We start from the raw sequence: 24,674 nt of genomic DNA on the forward strand, positions 1-24,674 counted from the left end.
TGGTCATCTCTCCTTCACAGCAGACTCCTCAGAGCGAGCACTGTGTTACTGGGAGCCTATCAGGGCACAAGCCCTGCAGGCTAAAGCCAATGCTGTGAATTATGTTCAGAAGCAATAGAAAAGCCTGGACTAAGACGGATTTAATATATTTCTATCAATACTTTCACACTGCAAGCAAAACACCAACTATGCTCATCAGGATTTCTTTGGACAGTCTTATCCTTACCTAGCTTGAAAATAATTTTGTTCACCTCAACTGTCTTCAAACCAAAAAAAAAAAAAAAAAAAAAAAAAAAAATCTCTGCAGGAAGATTGGAATCACTCCAGAGATCTTTTTTAATCTGGGGGCCCAAAGCTGGTGTGGTAAAGGGCACAAAAACTGAGACCCAAGCCAAGAGTTCATCCACACTGACTACAACTCACCCTGAAGAGCAAAGCCAAGCACAAGAAGATCCCAGCTATACTTAGCTCGTCCCCCGCTGCTGAATCAATTTACTGAGTGTCTCCTCCTCACGAAGTGAAGTGCCAAACACATGGCTACAGCCCCGATCTTCTCTCAACTCTTGGTACACTGTGCTTTTTTATAGCCATAAAAGGCACTTTAAAAGAAAATGGAGACTGAGAAAATGAGCTGAGTCAGAGCGTAAGCTGAAGCCAATTGTCTGGATGACCTCTTCATTAATGAGATGCTAGATTACCGTAATTCTCCCTTTCCCCCTGGTTAAGCTGTTGGTGTGTCTTTCAGAAAACATATGTTCTGAATTTCTGGGGTGCTGAGTGAGAAGAGCAACGTGCCAGAATTAAGCTCTCCTTCACAGCAACTCACTTAAATGTAAACGTGTGGAATACTGAAGTCAATCTTGTAATTAACATTGGCATCGTTACTATGAAAATGAAAGACTGAGCTGGCAAGAAAACATATAAACAAACTTTTATGTGAATAATTAAGCTATAGCTAAGCTTGCACTGGAATCCTTTTTTCAGCCTCCGAGTACAGTTACCAGCAAAATGTCTCCAAGTCATTTAATGTACTAGAGTTAATACAGTTCCTCTAGACAAAGAGGCAGAACCAGAGCTGGCAGAAACTAAACTAGTACACCACTACCCTCAGTGGCAGGTTATTTCCGTGCAGCAGCCATCCCACACTGTTTAAACAAATACCCATCCATACCATCTGCATCTTGGGGTAGAAAGGTAAAGGCAGCAATTCATGACCAGACAGCAGGTTTTGAAAAAGCATGCTTTTCTGCATTTGTATGTATATTTGCCTGTGGTTATTAACCAATTAAAATATCTGGAAGCAGAGGGATTTCATACAATGTTGCAAGCTGTTATTAAACATTTCTATTTAGATAAAGTCATAGCTTTGCATGGTTATTTTATCTGTTAGTGAGTTTTATGTTACTGGCTAGTTTACACTAAAGACATCTTGCTGAAGTCTGTTAACAAATAAAAGCTGCCATTTTAGGAGCTATTTACTTTGGGCACTCAGCACAACAAACGTTAAGATAAAGATTCAAATCCACAATTATGAGTTGTTGTTCAAAGTGCACTAATGTGATTTGATAATCCTTATGCTATTTCCCTTAAAATTAAAAGTTGCAAGGCTGTTTACTGCTCAAGCATGAAAGCTATACACAGGAAACAGAGTGACGTATGATTGTGTGAGGGAAGTATAAAATGCTATACAGCAAATTTTATTGAGCAAAACCAAATAACAAAGTCAAGTTCAAAGAAACAGTCCATCAAATACGGCCCAAAACTAGACCTTACAAAATGAAGCTCCCTAGATGTTTTCACAAATATCAAACATTTTCGTTCCAACAAGCTCGAGAGTTTAAGCATAACTGTTCTGTTATACATGCAAACCAGCTTGTGTCATTTCCCATGAATCCTGAAGAAAGAAATGGCTATTATTTTATTCAATTACTGAGCTTCATGAAATGCAAAAAGTAAACACAGTACCTACAGTGAAAACTTGATTATACGTTTAAATCCCCAACAACTACGATATTCACAGCTGAACTGGTAGGGTGAAAAAAATGGCAGTAGAGCCAGAGCTCGTGTAACCTAAGCACAGTTCCACTGGAAGTATTAAAGAAGCTCCAGTGGAGCTACATCCATTAGCTAACGCTGTGAGCTATGACTTCAGCATGATATTATCCCCGTGCTTAACTCACAGTGAAGATCTAGCACACTCAAAGCAATCAAACAATAAATGGCCAAAGTCCCGTAAGACTTGAAGGACTGCAAACTGCCAAAAAAGGCAGTTTTATTTCCACTATTCAATGCTGGGAAGATACAAGTAACCAAGAATGGACAACTGGAGTCTGTTAAGACAGTCAGCAGTTGCTGTAATGACATCTTCACGGCCAAAACCAGAACTGTGGGGTATTTTGGTATTGTTTAATTTTGCTTTTAAGTGTTTGCACTTGTCTGGATGAAGCTAAAAAATGCTTGTTAGGACTGCAATCTCTAGCAATTTCTGAGCCATCAGGCAGTTGCCTGCCAATAATACAAATGCTGAAAGCATTTGACAAGGGAACAAAAAGCACAAGCAATGATATGCAGACGGATTTTGGAAGTAATGGCCAGAAAGTCTACCAGAAAACTCCTTTCAGCTGGCCAATATGAACGAGAGCGCAACTTTTTCCTGGACTTGCTATTATCACTTGCACCACCTCTGTTCCATGTCCCAGCCAGGAGTAGTCCCAGTGGTCCCAACTATAAGAAAGCAATACAACAGAAAGATCTACCAGCTCCAGATTGTGGTATCTGTAAATATCCTGAAGGCCTCACAATTGGCCTTCACTGCAAGGGCACTCTGCTGACTTATGCTCAACTTCTTGTCCGCCAGGACCCCAGATCCTTCTCTGCTAAGCTGTTTCCTAGTCAGCCAGACGCAGCGTGCACGTGGGGTTATTCCGTTCCAGAAGCAGGACTTTGCTCTTGCCCTTATCCCATTCTCTCTCCTTCAATTCAGTATAGGCTATTTGGAGCGATAACAACATGCCATAAACCCCATTGCAACGGGGCAAAAATACAACCTACTTTTGTAGTAGCAGTGCCAACACTAAGATCTCTCAGTGCTTACAAAGGGTCAATTGCTAGATAAATAACAGCTTTCTCAAACACAACTCAAGCAAGTGATCCAGTGAAATGGCAGCACTAAGCTGGTATCATCACTCCCCTTTCCGATAACATCCCTTGTGTCACAACAGTGCCCAAATAGAGTGGTCCAGTTAATGCTAAATCCTCGTGTTAGACCTATTATATTGAATGCTTGGTGCTGGCAATACTGAGTTCACGACAAAACCTAAAACATGACAGGTTTTGTGGGTTTTTTTGGTTTGGTGGTTTTTTTGTTTGTTTTTTTAAACAGAGACAGGCAAACACTGCTATAGAGAGATTATCCAAATTTAAACAACCACATGCGCCTCTTATGTTCCTCTTCCCCCAGAAATACTATGGAGATGGCATTATTTCTTAACACATTTGGGCTCTACAGATTCAAGGCAAATGTAGGTTCTCTGGTGAAGTCTGCAGTGAACTGCAGTCATCTGTAGCCCCAATTACTTCATCTCCTGTTGTCCTACTCATTATAGCCATTCCTCTTCTCCCTGACTGGCTCTCTGGGTTTCCTGTAATGAAAGACACCTACTTTCTTTCCCTGTATTTCTCCCGCACCTGACAACTTTTCCTTCTCCATACTTTTTGCCTTCGGAATTGCCCAATAGAATGAAGATGTCAGATCAATGTTGAGAAAATTTGAAGTATTTCAGACAGAATGAGATTTGAATTTTAAGGGTAGACTTTGGGCCATCCCCTTTAATAAGAAAATTAAAGGTATGGCTGCTGGATTCAGGAAAAAAATGCATCTCAGAGGACAATACGGCCACAAGTATGTTAAGGTTATTGCCTTTTCTAAAGATGCAGCCAAGTTGTATTCTCTAGTTGTTTTTAACCTGACAAGGCATACCTGGAGTACCACTTGATCACCTATATTAAAAAAGGAGGGAAAAAATGAATCCCTGTAATACTCCACAAAAAAAAAAAAATCTAAAAATGAACCCTAGATCAATAGTTCCACCAGTTGCTATACACTTATTGAAGAAAATAACACATTTTTCTTGATTTTTTAAAATGCAAATCAGAGCCATATCCCTATCACCTATATATTCCTTCCCTTTCCACAGATTTGCTTACTTTTCTGGGTGGAAGTCACTCAAGCTGTCAAAATTAGGTCTCACAAACTAATAAATTAATCTTATTCCCCCATATCACTCTGCAACTGGTGTTGTACTGCAACTGTACTGCAACTCCTGCAGTAGCCACTTACCTTGGAAACAAAACAGTCTGCTATAGCCACAGGATCATTTTCACAGTTTTCCAAATCTTGCAGAAGTTCACTAAAACAAAGAACAGGAAAAGGAAAGACAATTATGGCACACCTTGGAAGAGACACACCTGTATATTCGGAGCCAGACAGCACTTCATCAGTCATGGCAGTGATGCCCAAAGCACTTACGATGCAGGGAGTCCTAAAAAAGGAGCGAGAACCCCTTTGATGCCCCTCTTCCCCCTAGATGTATAGCTGCTGGGTTTGTTTTTTTTTTTTTGGAGGCAGAGGAGCACTTTAAGGAAATTGTATTCCCACATCCTTAAAAATTCAAGTCATCAAAATGACCATGGATTGCTGATCTCCTAAGCAAAGCTGAGCCCCTTCCTTCAGACTGACAGCTCTTCTGCAGTACTTATAGTGGTGTAGTCAGATGGTTGCGTAGCTTGTATAACAACAAACACAATTTCAAACTAACAAAATCTAAAAGATACTGAAGCACATGCCCTGTCCTAAGAAGACTTCATATGTTCTAGGAGCTTTACTTGCCTGAGTGAGATAAGGAGCTGGTCTGAAAAACACAGATGAGAACCAGGGACGTATTACACATGCAAGAACGGTAATAAGCTCACTCAGGAAAATTTATCTACCTTTAGTGGGTCTCTCCACTGAAGAAAAATGGTTAGCCTGGAAAAAGTTTTCTGGAAGGGAATATATAAATTCTGCATGTATAAAAATAAAACCTTACTGAGAGGATTTTATATTTTTGACATGCCAAGCAGGAAATGAGCTCATTATAACAGAAGCAAAGCAATAACGGAGCATGTTCACTGTTGTATGAAACTCAGTTCTCCAAAGCCAATTCAGTGAAAGAAAGAGTTCAAGCAGAAGAAGAAAACCTCAAAGGTCTCTCCTTGATCCAAAAAGTCTTTAGTCTTACTGAAAGATGTACTCAGAAAAACGAGAGAAGAAACTGAGTTTTCTGCCAAATTGTTCTCTGATAGAACTTTTCTCCCCGCCCCGCCCCCCCGCCTTCTCATCAGATGATTTTCCATTTAGAGCTACTTTTCTCCCAGTTCACAGCTGGTTCCCTGACCAAGTTTTGCATAAGAGTTGCTAAGCCTGTAGCGAGAGAACTAACCTTTTCCCCTCTAAGCAGACACAATTTCCCAGTGTAAGTAAGAAAAGGAGTAAACCAGAGAAGTTTGCTGACTTGTTCTTTGCTTCTCTAATTACTGGAGGAAGGAAGGGGAGAAATCAGCAATCAGTCACAAGGAACAAGGACAAACAAGACCTTGGGTTCAGTGGTCACTAAGCCACTCTGTACAGCAATGATTTAACCTCCACACCTCAATTTCTCCCTTCATCAAAATGGGAGTAAAAATATGACCCTTGCTTGATACCCCACACTTGTGAAGCTCCTTTACATCAGCAAAAGAAGCAAGCTGTAGCAACATTGACCATAATAATTAATTATAATGACTGACTGTGTTCCACACATGAGTTTTGGAAATAACATCCAACACACTGAACAGGCTTAGAGGATTCCTGCTGTCCGGCAGGCAGACGTTCTCCTGATGGCTTAGAGTACGTAGCACCTTGATTACCATTTTATTCCTACAGTGTCCTTCAATACCATATTATTTCTCCTACAGGATACAGTAATGCTGCACTTAGAGATCTTATATATTCATGCAATGAGTCCAAGTTTATGTAGTAAATACGCTAATGGCTTGTGTCTTCAGCACAAGCCCATAACGTAAGGGCTGTTCTTTGAAAGATTTCGTTACCTGTACTATGCCTCATCTGGCTGGTAAGAATGGAATTGGCAAGAGCAACCTGCCACCGTAAAAAACAACAAATTTGTCACACCCAGGAATCCTGGAAAACTTAAATAAATCCCTATACTACCAAGTTGACACCAAGTGAAAGAGCAGGGCTATTATTATAGGCTACATTTAAGTATGTGACAGGAGGCAGAAGAAACAATAGAGAAAAGTTAGTTCTCTTCACCTGAATATCCAGAGGTTTTATGCTGTTCACAGACAGTACCACAGCTCTTGGCCTCTGCGACTCGCTTGTGCCAACAACCCAGGCAGGAAAGTAGCGTTAGAGGAACTCGATGCTCTTGCAGCTGAATCGCTAACAAGAGTCAGACTGAAGCATGCCGCCAGTGCCATTTAAGACCCTGTACTGAGTTATCCAGCTTGGGTTATTATGGGCTGGAAAAGTTTGAATCTGTATGGTCATCATCAAAAGCTAATGCTCAATCCTTTGGGATGAGAGAGATATGCATAGAGACAGACAATTTTTCATGCAATGCATTTGTTATCTTTTCAAGTCAAATTAATAAAAGTCTCATTATGACGTCTTTTAGGATGCTTTGATTTTTTAGAGTACAAATTATTTTCAAGACAAAACACATCTTCTCGTGAGTGAAGACTTTCAATATGACAAAGTGCAGGTTAGTAACAAGCTGTTGACTACAGGAGGTCAAGAAGAATGAGATAAACACATTTATAGGTCTGCAAATAATCACCATATTTGCACACACAATTCAGGCGAGGCACTTATTTTATTCATTTTATATCATCACCACACCATTTTAAAACAAGACACAAGAATTCTTCTCCTCCCTTTTGATCTGAATTGGAGCGAGTGAGAGATGGTAATGACAGGGACATGAGACAGGCAATTTTGGTGGAATGGAAGGAATGAAAAGAGGCATTCAGCACGGTTTGTCCTGAACCCATGACAAAAAAACCCAGTTGATGACCAAATACTGCGCAGTCTAGCCATAAACGCTAAAGTTACAGCATCTCCGAAAAACTTCATTCTCTCAATGCCTGACAAAGCACAGCATTCAAAACAAAAATGGACATAGCAGGCACAGTCTGGTCTTCATGGCTGAATATTTTCACCGTATAAAAATCTGGAAAATCAATCTGAAAAGTTCAGACTTTCAGTAAAAAGGAAAAAAAAAAAAAACAATCAAAAGAAATTTAGCCTCGCTATAACTTCACTGTCACAAAAATCCACTGGCCCAAACTAATTTCTTTGCACTCGGAAAAAAAACTTTTCCATTAAAGGTGAGCTCTTAGAGGTTTTATGAAGGCTCCTCCTGACAAGAAGCCAGCCCTTACCACCGTGAAGCTCAGAGCACAGGAACTGCTGAATACGGCAGTTACAGAAAATGGCCTTGCACTGTATTACTGTACTTTAGGAGTCACCGATGGACAAGGACCACGCAGGATGATCTGTGTCAGCAGCAGAGGTTTCAGCTTGGCCTCTCCTAAGATCATCTGAGTGTTGGTAGAATCACTAAACTTGAGCACGTTTCTCTGCAGAGTTCCCATTTCACAACGGAGTCATGATATCGGGTGGAGAATTTATCCTAAACTGACACTGGAAAGAAGCTCAACAGGAGAGGCCAAGGAAGAAAGGCAGCAAATGCTGACTTAGAGAACGCTTCCCCCTTCCGAATAAATAAATAGTGGGGGAGCTTTTCCCAAGAGATGGAGCAGGACCAGTGGGCCAGTATATAGTCAGTGATTCTGCTTAAGAAATAGCTTTCCAGAAAGGGATCATAGCCACAGGACTAGCCGTTAGCATCCTGACCATCATTTCTGCCATTCAGTGCAACATCTAAAAATCCTAAGTAGTTTAGCTGAGAGAAATTCCCATTTACTGAAATGAAATTTCTCAGATCTATACGAAGTCCAAAAAACCCCAAGACTAAAACCTTTGATCATTGATTCAAATTGGTCAAATTCAAAGTTGAGAAAAACAAGGTCATTCTGAAACTCTAAAATCATGCTCACAAAAAGCATCTGAAACTACTAACACACAACTGCCAAACGGACCTTTTTCAAAGGTAAAAATAAATAAAAACGCTCTAGAGTATGTTTAGGACCCAGAAGCTACATGCCAAGTTTCACAGAGGAGGGAACTTAACCCTTGAAGCTATATTGGGATCTACAATGAGTGTTCAGTCTTAAAAGCTCACAATTTCCATGTAGAATTTTAAATTAGAAGGCCTAAAATACATTAGTAATTTACTAGAGGCTTTGGACAACTTTCCAGCGAGTTTTAACCAATGTAACATATCTATCTCTAAAACTGCCCAAAGCTGCTTCTTTTTTTTTTTTTTTTATCCTCTGAAAATCTTTTTTTGCAACTCAATTATTCTGTATAATGACTGATCATACTTGAAGGTATTTTTATTAGGTAATATTTGCAATGATGCTGGTATAAATGTGTCCTAGCTACCAAGTCTGCCATTTCTCTAGCTTTTGAAAGATCAGAAAATGTAATGGCCAGGACTGGTTTTTTCCATCCTGTGACCGCTGGGGAGCTGTAAGCTCACGGTCATTGTCTCATGGCTCTAAAACACATGATCAGGCTACCGCTATGTATTTTCCATCGTATTAGACATTCAGTCAAGTCAGTTGTTGTAGCTGAAGCAGGACACAGCAGCTTTCTAGTTAAGCGTATTTCCATTACTCTGCAGTAGCTGTTTTAAGTTTCAGGAAAAGATTTTAGGTTTCATCTTTGTCCATAAGTTCTGAATAGATCAGTCCCCACTCTTCCCTTTGATACTGAACAGTGATCCCAGCAGCAGAAGCACTTTAAAGTAGCTTCCCATGATGATGCTCTTTGACACGAGTCCTCCACTTCAGAATCCTCTTTTGATTCAATTAAATTATCTGTTGTTCTTCAAAGAACACAGTAGTTTGGGAGACATTTTGTCAACTACAGCAAAGCTAGGAGAGCTTTTACAGGAGTAATGGGATAGAAAAGACGTGGGAACTTTATGCCAATATATTTCTTGCATTGATTGAATATTCAGGTTTTCCTTAAATATTGAATAAGTTAATTATTTTTATAGTATCAGAGGATTCAGACAAAAGTAGCAGTAGCATGTTCCTAAAATTGCAGATACTGCAGGTCTCACACAATACGGCACTAGCTATCCGAGCAAGAAATTTCACTTCAGGCTCCCAATATATGCTAGAATCCCATCTGTGGAGTTTTAGAGAAGGCTGTAAAGATACTGAACAGAAGCCTTCAATAAATGGAAAGGTACTTGAACACAGTTTTGAGAAATTAATTCAGGGGTCCCTAGTAGTATAAGACTACAAAAGCCAGATCTGGGTGATGCATATCGGTACACAAAAGGACCCAATATAGTAGGAATAAAACGACGTCTCTTTAATAAGGCAAGAATGTCATTCGCAGTGGTCTTGCATTAGGCTCAGTTAGGGCACAGAGCAGGTTAGGCTTAAATTCATGGAAATACCCAGCATGGAAACAAAAAAAGTAAATGGAGACCACACGATTCATAAAATAAACAGCTAAAAAAATCTGATCTTGGCAAACCAACCCTGCTGAGAATCAAAGATAGACCATTTCTCAATTTATATATCTTGGCTGTATAGAAGTGATAAAAGAGTGTTTTCTTGGTTTGCTCCCTCCTACTAATGCAGGCTATTGAACTGTTTTCATTTAGTCAAACATGAATTTACCTGTTGAAACGGTAGATATCCCGTATGTTTCCAAAGAGGGCTGATCGCTCTTCTGTCCCCAGGGAGAGCTTGGTCTGGTCAGTGATACAGTCGAGGTAATCCTACAAGAGAAATGAGAAGGAGGCCTTCAGACATTTCCTCCTTTTCTAGATCAGTAAATGGAGCTATGTTTTATTGTACAAGATGAGTCCCTTCATATCAGTTTCACCTTATTATTGCAGTAAACCCTTCAGTAGTCGCTCTGTGAACAGTCGCTCTATTATGAAAGGTAACAGTACTTATCTGTTCATTGAAACAAAAAAAATAACAAAAGACTGTATGCTAAGTTATAGTTCTTAAACGGGACAGCCAACATTTCTCTTGCTACTGATACACAAATGTATTCAGATTTCATTCACAAAGACAGTTTAATTGATCATTTAACCGGCTCAAAAAAAAAAAAAAAGTAAAAATAAGAGATGAAGAATGTCATTTAATGGTGTCTTAGAAAACCTATAAAATGAAGAGCAGAAAGCATACAAGCAACACAGGATCAAGAAAAGCAACCACTGCAAAAAAAAAATTTTTTAAAAATCATAGTTAAGAAAACAATGCTGAGCTTGTAGAGGACAGATCTCTCTTTCTCTATATGTGCATGCAATTTAACCACACATACAGTTACATTTCAAATTACATTGCTATATACTCTAGCAAAGATTTCCTTTTGCACTTACAAGAGTGACAGTGTCTCATCCAGGGACTTTAACTGAACAGGAACAAGACAACTAGAAAAAGCTCAGATCAGCAGTGTTCTGGAAGAACAACTTTCCCATCTCTTCCCTCACTTTGATAAGAGCTCAGCTCCCAAAGTTTCACCTTTCATTCTGTTGCTGCTACAGTATTAAAATTTCTCAGATAAGGGCAAACAAATCCACCAGGCTATTTAATTAACTGCAACTCATAAACCAAGAAACATAATGTGCTGCCACATCCATGAAGAAATTCTGCTACAAAAGAATAAAGTAAAAGTGAAAACAGCTGAAACAATGCAAAATAAAAATAAATAAAATCCCTTAGCCTGGGGCTAGACAATGTGGTGTGGCAACCTACCAAAAGCAACAGAGCATTCCAGCGCTGCAAGGAGGGAGCCCTGCAAAACATCAATGAGGCCGTGAAAACTTCTAAGATATAACTCTGTTCCAGAGTCGTGAAGAAAAAAGTATTACAGAACACATACATTGGAGAAGATTTATTCTCTGTGTGAAACCCATGAAGACAAAGGGATCAACTACCGATTTGACTTTTGGATTTTAGATGCCCTCATAAGGAAGGTTAAGAATTGCAGCGCTCGAGCCTCCGTCCCTATATCCTTCTTTCCAACTGAAATGGTGTCAGCAGAGTCACAGGTGTAACCAAGCTTCAGGTTTAGATACCAGTAGGCTTTCCTGTCCCTTCCCCCTATCCTAATGCTCAATAATCCACATTCTTTGGTCATCTCCAGTTAAAGGTACTTCTCATCACCCCCAAAACTCAGGGTTTTTTTGCCAAGAAAAAGCAAGCAAGCCTATTCCAAGGCAACCTCAGGGTCTTTAAGAGCAACAAGTGGCAGTTGGCAGGCAAGCAGGTGGTCCCCAGAGAGCCATCTCATCTCCTCTGTGATGGACATCTGACCTGTACTCTACCTGCTTTCCTAGCAGACAGCAGCCTTGCAGTCCAAGCCTGTCCTTGAAATATATTTGTGAAGTAAGTCATTGCAACTTGGGATTCCCTGAACTCAGTGCTGGCTTTTGATTTATACTTAGAAGCTGCAGAAGACTAAAAGGTTCAGGATGGTGAAGCAGATGGGACTGCAGCATGCAATACGCTAGGTCAAAGGCAGGAGTAGATGACAGATTCAGGGCTACTCCAGTGATGGCAGTAAATAACCTTTTCTGCCCACTAATACGAATCTGCATATAAAAGCAAAGAACAGAAAAGCTCCAGTGGAATTGTGATCCTCTGAAAACATTTGTAGCACTGCAGGAGCACTGCAGCACCCCGAGCTGGTATGACAGGGTGGGCTGCAGAGGAATGGAAAGGAATGGAAATCTTACAATAAGTAACTCCATATAGCATATTTATTGAATAAAGAGGAGTTCCTTTCAAATTCATTCATCTCAACAGAGCTGGAGCTGGGGTTTCGGGTTTCTTCAACATAACAAACAGTCTACAGTTGTTTCCTTTTCCAATATTACAGAGAGTGTTAAAAGCATGACCTGGTTTGTGCTCCTTTTGTCCTCTCATCCCAGTTTTCCTCCACACATGCATACATACTCTTCTCAGTCTTTTACCAACTCCTGGTAAGAAAGAGGGAACCAAGTAGTTTCTAATGCTCCTGCCAAGAAGCAGCCTGCAGGTGCTTTGGCAGATTTCCAGCATTCCCGTAGCGTATGCCAGTATCATGTTATACCACGCACCCACAGCCTGTGCTCTCTTTTGCTAAAAGTTTCTTCAGGCTGCGCTTCAGGCCCCCTTCTCCTCCCAGCGTCAAATCAGAAACAAACTAGAAACTAATGGCTGGATTCGTACTTACATAGAGTAAAGGGAGATGGTTATTTGCTTAAAATGCTTGGGGTTTGGAGGTACCTCGTATCTCACCTCATACCGTTAGGGAATCACGCAGGATTTGGGGACTGCTTTCATGTTTTAACTTTCTATTTTTGCTCATGTTGGTGACTTGAGGCTTGTGCAAGTCTGACAGCTACCGACATGTTTACGTTGCTGTTATACCTTTGAGCAGATACCTGGGCTAGACACAAACTGCCTAACGTGGCACAGACAGTAGGGTAGTCACAGCAGCAAAAAGCTTCAGATACCCGTGTTTATGTGAAAGAGGTGGACATTGGACCTTCTTAACACAGTGGTCTGACAAAATCCAGGCACAGCGCAGCAGCACAGCGCTTGCACTGACACAGCAAGTGGGACCCTTCTGGTTATACTGCTTTATAGAGCATGCATGCACTCATAAAGGCTTCGTGAACCCATCCAGGAAACAGATGCAGTATTGGCATACAACGTCCTCTGCAAGGACAACACCACAGGCAGATCAAAGCTACCCAGCCATGGGGTTTTTCCTAATTATTTCTTAGAAAATGGTACTTTAGCCCCATGGTAGTCAATGGAACCTCCTGCAGCATATCAACAGCTGTTATCACCTGAAGCCATAATGAAAGGTTTGGAGCCACAAGATAACAGGGCAGGCTGCAACCATAATGACAGGGTGCAAAAATCAATGAAATTTATCAGAACAGAGTACTGGCCTTATTCACTTTCTTTGTTTCTTGTCAGCATCTACGGACCCTCTGTCGGCACCAAATGATTCGTTTATAACCTTTGCCTTCGCTAGCCTTTTATTGCTTCTCTGCAGTTATGGCAAAAACATTTAGCTTACTTTACAGGATAAAAAAAAAAAAAAACCAACCACAAATGCCAGTCTCCTTAGATTGATTTATGGAGCAAGGTTTGCTCTAATGGTATTGCACAATTTTTCCATTCTATTTCCTGAAACTCTCCAAAAACTAGAAGAGTCTTGCCAGACTGCCCTGCCTTCCTTGCTGGGTTTGACGTTCTCCCCATTTGTCTTTCATCACGCCAAATCCATCAGAAGGAATATCTGTTAGAAGCTGCATATCCTGACTACCATCTCCTCCTCCATAATCACACAAGAAAGATCTCTAGAGGAATAAAATGCTGATAACACTAACCTCAGAGGCTAAAAAAATAATTATATTAATAGGAAATGAGAAAACTGTCAAGAAAAGGACAAAATGAGCAAAAATATCTTCACATATTGATTAAACTAATTTCTTCCATGACCAAGCTTTAGAAACTAAATGCAATTTAGTGGGACATTTTCATCTAGCCACCCAGGTTTTCCTTTGAAAACAGACACATACTTTGCTTTAAAAACAGACTACAGGCTGAACAATAATAAATAAGTCAGCCATTAATATGGCAATGTTAAAATTACACATTAAAATGAGTAATGGTAATGTTAACACGGTAATACTAACAAAAAAAAAAAAAAGGTTAAAAGCCACACTGCCTCATAAAACAAGAATAAATTTTTATCCTACCCTGCAAGAAACATATATACTAGAGAAGTTCTTAGTAACCCCTTTACAGGGCAGGACTGTGCATATATGGATATCACCAAAGATAAGCAAAACTGTTGAAAGAACAGCATTGTTGCATATGTACACCTTTACCAAGAGGCAGGCACACAAGACACTGAAAATTTGATTAAATATCAATACCAAAAAAGAAGAAAAAAGGATTCTACCCACTAGGAAACTTTGCTTTCCAATGCCTAAACACAGGCTGAAGGAGAAAGCAAAGCTGCTGTACATCTCTGGACTTCAGCAACACGCTCTTTGGCTCAAGAGCTGAGGACCTGTATCAGGAAAACTCAGTCTGACCAAAAAAATGCATAAAACCAGGTACTTATCAAAACTCCAATGACTTCCAGTGTTACAGCCTGAGGAGGAATATGTAATATTAAAATCAAGCAGGACCTGAATCCAGGCAGTGCCATAACATCACTCAGACCCCAGTTTTCTGATATCCCCTAGATCTGTGCTACTGATAAGACAGCTTTTACTCCTAGATGCTATACCATACTCATGGGCATATTTTTGCCCAACTCTTCTCTACCCAGCACAGATGCATATAACCCAAATCAGATGGCTGTGCAGAAGAGGAACCACTGAAATGGTTCAACAGCCTGGGCCACCTAAGCACTATTTCCACACTGCTTTGAGGAAAAGGCTGCAGGCCAGAAGGAAGAGACACCACAAACTGGATCCTGTTTGTAGCCTGCTAGCTAGAGCCATGCTGACCAAACCATCTACATACTTGTAACCAAAGAGAAAGCTGGGCAACTGTTGTACAATAGAATAACCGCTAAAACATGCTCCCCATTGGTAATTCTGCCAATTACATAGGTAATTATAATCTGTACCAATTCCCCTTTTGCCTGATTTTTTTCTATTCTTTTTTCTTATTATTTATTTTATTTACAGATTTATCTGGCATGTACAGCAACATACTCTGAATGCCTTGTGGGTCAAAAAATAGTGTACTATCCACAACAGGTGGCCAAGGATGCTGAATTCTGGTCAGAGCAGCTCACTGCAGCTCTTTTCAATTATTCTAAGTACAGCTGTACTCTGCAAAGTGAAGGTGCACTTGTAAACCATACATACTTTGCTTTCTTGCTCTTGTTCCTTTGGTTATATGAGTCCAAGGACTGACTGAGACCTAAATCAAATCCATCTCCTTCCCATATCAAACCCTTTTGTCAGGATTTCTCCTTAAAACACATAATTATCTTTGTTGTCATCATCTTCTACGATGGAAGAAGACAAGCCCGCTATTTTAGTGCGCGTCTCCTGTAATTCATACAGTGGTTTACTTGGAGACATCTGTAGCAAAACATTTCATGCAGCCAAATTTAAACTTTACACATTTCTGACTGCTTTCCTCCCCGCATCTTCTGTCTTCCATATTCTTCCTTTTCAGTCTCTGTAACCAGTCAAAACTGGTCACATATCTACAGGCAGCCTCATTTGACTGAAACCATCCTTCCCTTCTGAGAGTGAAAATGCTTGCCCAATTGCCCTTAAAGCCATTTCCCACCTCCCATCCCACGTCAAAGCCCTTGCCATTTTCAGCCCTCCAGAGACAGCCTGGCCATGTTCCCACATGGCAGGCAGAAATCCATACCTGTCAAGATAATTAGCACCCTTAACCTCCCACTTCTGAAACTCCTCCATAGGAGGAGCATAAGTGGCAGCAGCTCTGCTTCAATGTCTTACCTGTATTGATTCAACACAGAGGGGAGGAACTTTTCAAACACTCTTTCCTCTGATGGCAAGAATTTGCTACCTAGCAGCAAGCCTCTCTTGTTCCCACGTGAGTAACACAACCACTAACCCAGGCTGCAAGTAATACGATCACATTGTCATACAGTAGGCTAATACAGCTTAATGCTTATATTTAACTAATAGGCATATTTTTAACTGTAGATGCAGTTTGAGTGCCATAAAAATCAGAACCATATTTTATTTCTGCTACAGATGTTGCAGATTAATGATGCTAGTAAACCAAACCTCAAAAAATGCTTGTGCTGTCCACCGTATAGCTTCTCTAATGTAAAACCAGAAAATAAAATAAAGAAGGAAATTTCTGCGAGCATGTCTTTCCACTTTCTACTTTTCGTGGAAAATGGGGGGGTGGGAGGTGATATTTGGTGGGGCTTTTTTAAAAGACATCTGAAGCAGAAAAACCCTCACATCAGCCAAAGCATGGACAGGTCCAAAAGATCAGCACCTGTCTGAGGCTATGCATGGCACAGCACAGCCCTGCCACCAGCCGACAGCCAAAGCCAGGGTCTTTCTGAGGACAACACAGACTTGGAGACACAGCCTCCTCTGCTCACTTTAGCAACAGGAGCAGGAAGCTCCTGGGCCCTGTGTGCTTCCTAGTCCCCTTTTCCATTCCCTTTACGTCCCTCAGTACCTTGTACGTAAGACTGCCACTTGTCAGTGCTAGCAAAGCTCTGCCCTTGTGGGAAACTTGGCTCCATCGGGCCTCAGCTGTGGGCTCCGAAGCACCCACCTACGTGCTAGCAGAGTACTGACCCTGCTGCCATCAAGGGAGGAGGGCAAGGAGAATACCTGCCACCACTGACAGCCAGCAAGCCTCCAAATGGGAACGGTTGAAGTAATCCATATGCTTTATACAATCTATTACTAGATGCAGTTTGCGATTGATTTCTTTCCTCTCCAATGTCCGCACAGAAGAGTGGAGTCTCTGAACTGGCAGGAGGCCACCTCACTGGCATCAGTCCTCTCCCCAGGCCCCAGGTGGAGGAAGCCATACCACACTCACCTGTGTTTACAACCAGCTTCCTCAGAACTACCCAATTTACACATGCAGTCAGCTCACACAGAGCCTGTGGATAACAGCAATAAAGCAGGCATGATACAGTAAGACAATACTTCACTGACTTCATGTAGAAAGGGCAAAGATCGATGGTGAGAGCACTCATGAGAACATGGTATGAAGAAAGACTAAAAATAGAGAAGCACATTTAAGTTTTCTTTCCACTGTTTAACATTGCAGAGGAAGGTGATCGTGACAGACTTCTCCCTAGACTTTCCACAGTTAGGGGTCTGCAAATAAGTTAAAGTTAACAGTATTAACTTAAATTTTACCTACAGAAGAGAAGTGGAAGAAAAAATTTTTTTTCATGTAGCTATTCCTGAGTGACAGATTTTCTATAATCAACATGACTTCCTCACCTATATAGATATTAAAACACTGCCCCATTTGCAGATACTAAGGACTGGAAGCAGTGACCCCTAGTAGGTCCCCTTGGCTTCATCCACATGCATGGAAAGGCACAGGAGGAGTACGTGTCAGCCAAAATCAGCAGTGAGGAATTCCTGAGTCCTAACACTATGCCTTGCACCTCTAAAACGCACGCTTTCTTTGGTTTAGGCTGCCTTTGAACAGTTGAGCACAGGTGGGGTTGTATACCAAGTCAGAAATTTCTAGGGCACGTCAATGTCAACAACATAACAGTCAGGAGATCTCGTCACAGGACTTCAAGTTGTCAGAGCACAGCTAGTGCCAGGAACTGAACTGAAGCATTTGCCCTGGAAGACTCCAGCATTTGCCCTGGAGTGAGAGGTCCCTCAACACTCCCTACGCTGTTGTGCTGAGTTCATCCATAGGGTCCCTGGGCTAGGACAACAGCCTTGCCACTATGCACAGCTGGGAGGTAGCAGCATAGCTTTCTGCAGCTGTGGGTTCCCCCTCACCGCTTTAGAGCCTGAGCCTCTAAAGCAGGCTCTGCACGCCCTCTCACCCCTGCCTCAGTGTCAGCGGATGCCCATGGCAGCTTCCAGCACTGCCCCACAGCTCCCTCCTAGGACTGGAGTGGAAGGAGGCACGTGTCCTACAATGCCTACTCCACCGGTGCAGGTTTTTATGTCCTTTCTTTTTGCCCAATGCCTGCTTTCTTCTTGTGTTGTCTTTGTCCCGTGAGCCATTTTAGAAGGAATGCTGCGTCTACAAAGCTCTCTGGAGGGTCAAAGCCTGCCACCAGCTGATCCAGCATTGAACTGCCAGCCTGCTTGGATGGACTGCTTTCATGCATTTACCTTCTTTGCTGAAGTGAATTTTTGCTCTAATGAAACACAATCAAAGTTCAATAATATTCCCCTGTTCAACTGCAGGAATTTCATGCTAAAATCTCCCATCTTAAAAAGACAACTTGGAAGGCAGGCTGTCAATTAAATCAAACTGTAATTTGATAGAGATGCACTAAAAGCACTCATGAGCTGAAACTGGGATTCATAGATTTTAGACAGATAAGTCCCCAAAATTGTCCATCATCTGTAAAGACGATACAGGTAAATCGCTGGGAACAGAAACTCACATGTAACCCCAGTTAGACACTTCAGCACACTAAATTATTGAAGTTGTAACCCACTGGATTAAAACCACGTCACATGCTTATCTTCAGATATCAGCCAGCACTCACTGCTAAATCACAGCTACAGGAATTCTTCCCGAAAGCTGGCACTCAGAATTGCTGCTCAGAGGTGCAGTAAGAGGCAAGTTCAGAGAGCGGATGGAGACCATGGGACACTAACAAATGCTATCAGTAGTTTATTGACATTTCAGTAAAGAGCTATGTGAGGCTCCCATCTAACCAGCTTCCTAAAGTTAAGAGGAAACACAGAAGAAATAAGCTACAGTAATGAGGACAGGCAAATGAAAACATTAAACAGTAATTAGGATGTCAAATAGTTTGAGGTTGCTAGGCAGATGAAGTAAGTGCTCTAAAGATTTCTAAATCTAAGCCTGCAACTGAGGCTTGACATCATCGGTATCAATCATCATCATCATCATCAATAACCTAGAGCTTTTTTAAAAAGTATCACCTGAAAACGTTTAGTAATTATAAATAAAAAAAAAATCTCAAAGTTCATCAGGACATCTATAAATTAATTCTCGCAACACAGCTTAGTTGGTCTGATTATAACCTTCTTGAACCATAGTCAAACAAAGCACAAAGAATTATTAAGGCATATTTAGCCTTTGAATGTGTGAATCACCCAGGAAAGGATCCTGAATCTTGTGCTGTAGACCCTTGCCCTGTTAAATAAACATTCTCCAATTTGTAAGGCAAATGAATGTTAACATTTTTTAAAGGAGATCTTGATATGCTTACAAGTTAAATGAGACATGCCAGAAGAGAAATGTTTATTTTAAAACACAAGAAGGGAAACTGAAAGAGTCTGTTTTCCAAGGAATGAAAATGCAAACCCAGCATAATGGAGAAAATCTGCACACATCCTAAATACATTTATCTTAACCTTAGTAACCACATGATTCCCAGAGACTTACGGATGTCTTTTATCATTCATATATGAACGGCAATGAAATGGAAGCTTATATTTTGAAGTGTCTTATTTGCAAAATGGTCTTCTTGTGAAACCACAAAAAATAGCAGCTACCTCCATACCTTAATCCGTGGGAGTGGTGAGAGCGGAAAAGAGAGAGAGAGACACTTCTATGTGGTTTGTTAAGCCTTCAGGTTCAAAGGTCATAGATTACTAGAAGAATACTGTTCACTGACAAGAAATATTTAATAACAATGATGTAACAAATTTAAAAGTGGTCAAATATTTCATGGACCAAAATGGAAATGGCCATAATAAGAAAATAAAATTCCAGAAACTACGTCTGACTGGAAATGCAGAAATTTGTTTGCCTTTAAAATATCCCTTCCAAATTTTGAAATTTCTTTACAGAAATCCCAATCATTCTGCAAAAAATGTATCATCTTATTAAGACATTTAAATATTTACCAAAAATTTCACAGCATAAGCTGCACTTCCTCTCTCCTGCCTCTCAGCTCTCAGACCTATTCCTCTCAGTTTTGCTGTCCACCCTCTATAAACTTGCTGCTTTCCCAGAGCTGCTGTTCTGCTCTGTAGAGCTCCTCATCCGCTGCCAGTGAGCAACAGCAAGCCGGAGGGCAGAGATGAACAGATCTCTCTTTTGTTACTTTCTAAATTCCAGAAAGGCTCTATACATCCCACTAATGAGGGACACAGCCTCCCGCTCCAGCCTCAGTACAGTCACAGGAGCAAAGTTTCACTCCCCGAGCCTCCTGCCCACCACCACCACTCTTAAATGGCACGCTCTGTATTTAACTGCATCTTCCCCTTGCCTCCCCCCTCCCAAAAGAATAAAGCTTTCCGGAACAGAAGATTAACTTTCACTCCTTTATCTATATTCATTCACATTTAGAAAGCGGGTAGGAGGTTGCAAACAGCGCAGTCGAGTGATTTACGCCCTGCTGCAAGAAAAGGGAGGACAAGAGCAGTGGCAGCCGGGCTTTTCGGCAATTCTGCAGTTCCCTGGAAGAGCAGCAGCCCTCCCCACAGCTTCCCTCCCACTCAGAGCTTGAGAAAGGCTCACTGTACATTTATAGACAGCTCATTTATTACTGCAGTATAACTCACTCTTTTGTGCTGTCCAAACACAGAGCTGACCTTAAAACAAACACAAAGTTATGGCTATATATTTGTGCTGTCTTAACGTATGCAGTCCCAGCCATACGGTGAAGCTCTGCAATCAGCTGACAAAGACGGTCCTTGTCCCAACAAGTTTCTACAATCTAGCTGTAAGATAAGAACTGGATGCAAAGTACAGGTGGAGGAAACGCAAGGCAGCGATGACATTTTATTCAGTGTCTTTCAAATACTTGGGAACGTGCTTTATGAAAGAAATTTATGAATGTTACCAGCAGAAATAATACTGAAGTATTGATGATGCAGATAAGAAAAAAACCACACAACAGTATATTTAACCCTGGCTTTGCGTATTTCCTATGAGGTTAGTTTACAAACAGCTCCCTGTTCATGCCACAACATAAGCAGTTGCCTTTCACCACATAAGTAGTTTGTTAGGTTACTTCTGGTTGTTCACAACACAATATATTCCTACTGTACAGCTATAAAACATCTTTTTCCAAAGCCTAGAATCCTTCTCATGTGCCCAGAAAAACAAGGTTTGGGTTTCGTTTCTGCTTTTGTTTTGGTTTCATTAAAGGGTATATATGATAAGAAGCTTAAAGTATACATAGCTGGCAAAATATTTTTGTTCAAGATCCTGGAGTTTCAGAAACAACCTAATCTAAAACTATTTAAGACACAAACACGAAAAACAGTTTGTGTATACTTTTATCACTTTAGGTTGCTTTAGGATGTTTAATATGGCTCACATCCAGGAAGCAAGAAGTATCCGCAGGGAAAACTGAATAGTCCTACTGCATCAGAAGAAAGAAGTCCGATTTACTTTAGGTATTTCTTTAAGGGTAGCCAGAACAGCTGTTTACACCTTTTTGTTAACATACCTAGCGGTGTTCCTAGATACCTCACCTCTCAACAGTCTCCACTGTGGATTATGGCCCTGATTTTTAAACAGCAACTCCAGAAACAAAACAAAACACAGCCATTCTCCAAACTTATTACAGACTTTTTAAGTGGAACATTTTTCTGCTCCAATTTATACTGATGTAACTCTGCTTAAATTTCACAGACTTTGAGAAGGCTTCTTAGATATATACTGAGATCCTCAAGCACAATTTCGTTTCATCTATCATATCTCAATACTACTGATTACAGCAGTGCCATAAAATTCAGGATGCTTATACTGGAGGGATTGGTACATCCTCACACATCACAGTTATCTTCTCAATAACGCTCAGTAAACTTTCCATTGAAGTACCCTGTGAAGTTTCTCATCTACAAAATGCTCAAAAAGAGCAGCTCTGCTAATTAAACCATTTCTTTCTGGTGGGTGCCAGAATTCTATACCGCAAAACAGAGGTATTCTTCCAGAGTAACATCTTCACGTGCAACTTAGATCAGCATCTAAAGGTACCTTCCTCAGGCACGCAGATTAGCAACCACAGAAAAAGAGGCTGCAAACAGAAATTAAGTATAATGTGGGAACAAACATTATGGGATGCCTTAGCTATATTGGGATTCCCACCTTTTGAACCTAGGAGGAATTAACTTTCTCTTAAAGTTACGCTATCCAGCAACCCAGTGCACAAGCAGCTGTGCTTTTACTAACACATCGCAAGAAGTGACAATGTGCACACTGCAGTCTTCAGAGTTGTCTTTTTAACTAATTGCCTAAAACGTAGAAAGAGACATCCTCTAACCGCAGCACCGGGAAGCAGGAAACCGGGAACAATAGAACTCCGATACTGACTTCCTCTCAGAAGGGCTTCCCTTAATCATTGGTGCCACAACACGTATCTACTGCAAATGGCCAATATTTCCCCTTACAAGGCTTCCCCCCACGCCACCAAGGAGTATATAACTTCGACAGACATGCTCACCTCGGATGAAGCTTTCCATGCCAGAAACCTGCCTTCCTGCTCAGTTGTTTTAGGAGATTTCAGCAAAAGCATTCCCCCAGGCCTTTTTGAGAAAGAATGCCCTTTTTTGCTCGTGTTGAAAAATTCTGGTGACCTTTCCCCCCTGAGAAGACAAGCACCCCCAGGCTGACTAGCAGGGACATGAACCATACCCTCACATCTCAAGGAGGGGCAGTAGCAGATCAGAGCATAATGGAGACTTTGTTTCCGAGAGTCTGCCTTTTGCTGTCTTTGTGCAAATATCCCCATATTTGACCATACTGGGGGGAGGAGAAATCCCTCAAATTCTCATATCCCCAACAGGAACTCTTAGCAATGGTCCTTTGCATGTTTCAGCTCAGGCTTCACAAGGTCTGAACCCACAATTCCCTTTCTCAGATGCTGCCAGTCACATCTGGTTCAGATCTGCTCCTCTGAAGCAAGAGCAGGGAAAAGATTGTTCCTGTGTCTCAGTGACCCTCTGCAAACTTTATGCAGTGTGGAGAAGCGTGCTGTGCAGTTCCAGGACAGAGGAGACACAAAGGAGTCCTACGGAAAGACAGAAAGGAGAAAATGGGAACAAAGCTTGATGGACACCAGAAGATGGAGACTGAATGTTAGCAGAACTTAAGAGGGCAGGAAAATGAGGAATGGTGACAAAAAAGTTGTCAGACCCACCAAGAGAGCTATGGAGAGAGATCTGGAGTCCGCAGAGACTAAGAACACAGGAAAGAGAATAAAAAGTGTCAATCACATGAAGAAATGAAGCAATATGGACTGATGTGGGATGAGGATGGGATTTACTGAGAGAAGATGGGCAGGAAGACCATAGGCAGAAGACTGTATAGAGGAGAATGGGACTTTCTGGGTAAAAAGGCTTGAATGAGGAGTCTTAAGTATAAAAAGAAGGGGCTGGGGACAAAAGATCTGGAGAGGAGACAGGACAGAGACTTCACCTGGTCCAGTAGGGATGGTTTAAAAAAATGTCACATTTGGAGTGAAAGGGTAGAGGAACTCGTTCACACAAAAGAAGTCTCCCAGGTTTCAGACAGAGTTCAAGATTCCTGAGGCTCAACCTCCATTTGCACCAAATAATTGTGAAATGCACTGACAACACATGCTTCACTCCCCTCTAGTTACTGTATAGATGCCAATGACTTTTTACTGATATTATTTTACTGATAGGAGTTCTTATATCAAATAGCTGAGGTTCATACAGTGGATCTAGATGTTCCTAATGAGCTGATATCACTATGAGAGTGTATTTAATGTAACATGACAGATGCATGCACTATAACAGTGCATTTGCATTATTCCTTCATTTTGCAAAGGTAAAACACAATGTGGATGTCTTTTTCTACAGTTACAAGCATTTGCACAAATTATGAATATGTGCCTCTGATTCCTATGAACCGCAAGAGCAAAACACATTTTTATTATAAACTCAGGGACAGCATTTTACTCAGGAAACAAAAAGTTACTTCAGTAAGTGACTCTAATTGAAGTTTATGCCTATTCTAACTAAATTACTACTTGAAAAAGTCAGGCTAGGTCCTGAAGAGGAGAAGGTCTGCAGGTTCTGCCCTGGCCAGTACACCTGTCAGCATGACACAAGCAGGAAGCAGAGGTATCCGATTTCTCATCACAAACTTGCCCAAAACACGCCTCAAGCTGTACTAATTCAAAATTTTAATTATGCTTAACAGATCATCCGATAAAACATACCAGACAATGGAAAAGTTCGTTCTATCTTTGTTACAATTCTTGCCTGTGCAAGAATCACAGCAGCATGCCTCAAAACAATCATAATTCAACTGTTCTTCCAGGTCACAGACAAAATGGCTGTACTGGCTAGAAAAGCAGTTGTTTTTAAAGCATATCCTGGGGCAAAGGGAGCCAAATAGTGCCTGTACGGCCTCCTCTCACTCATCCTAAGCCCATGAAATAATTCTTATCAGCAGTTTAAAAGAAAGCTGGAGAACCTCAGCAGGTCTCCAGTATCAGTTAAAGATCACATTAGTCATGTCCCATGAAGTCGATTTCTACCTCTGTCTACCAACTTGGCGCTGTTAAGAACAAAGACCACCCAGATACCCAAAAGGCAATAGAAGTTATGCCTTTAGTTCATTTTTATTTAATGACCTAACAGCAGTAGGTCAATAAAGGCATCAAAAAGGGTGAAATTCTATTTTCCCCCATTCACTCCATAGTCTTTTATGTCAAGCACGATAACTCTACATGTTCTAAGGATAACATAGGCTGAAAGGACACTGCCCAAAATACTATGCTAGGCTAACTCTTAATGGCTGACTTTGGATCAGATGAATAGTACCAGCATCCT

At 41.0% G+C, this 24,674-nt stretch overlaps 1 protein-coding gene across 3 annotated transcripts in view; it reads right to left on the reverse strand.

Moving 5' to 3' along the window:
* Nucleotides 1–24,674, reverse strand: part of PLEKHG1 (pleckstrin homology and RhoGEF domain containing G1) — a 136,937-nt gene that overhangs the window by 22,189 nt on the left and 90,074 nt on the right. For all 3 annotated transcript variants that reach the window (XM_076333856.1, XM_076333855.1, XM_076333857.1), the window contains 2 exons: nt 9,865–9,965; nt 4,340–4,409 (listed from right to left, as the gene is read on the reverse strand). In XM_076333856.1, coding sequence (XP_076189971.1) covers nt 4,340–4,409; nt 9,865–9,965 — 171 coding nt within the window. The remainder of the gene's footprint in view (nt 1–4,339; nt 4,410–9,864; nt 9,966–24,674) is intronic.

This window comes from Aptenodytes patagonicus, chromosome 3 (genome assembly GCF_965638725.1).
Source record: "Aptenodytes patagonicus chromosome 3, bAptPat1.pri.cur, whole genome shotgun sequence".
Lineage (NCBI taxonomy): Eukaryota > Metazoa > Chordata > Aves > Sphenisciformes > Spheniscidae > Aptenodytes > Aptenodytes patagonicus.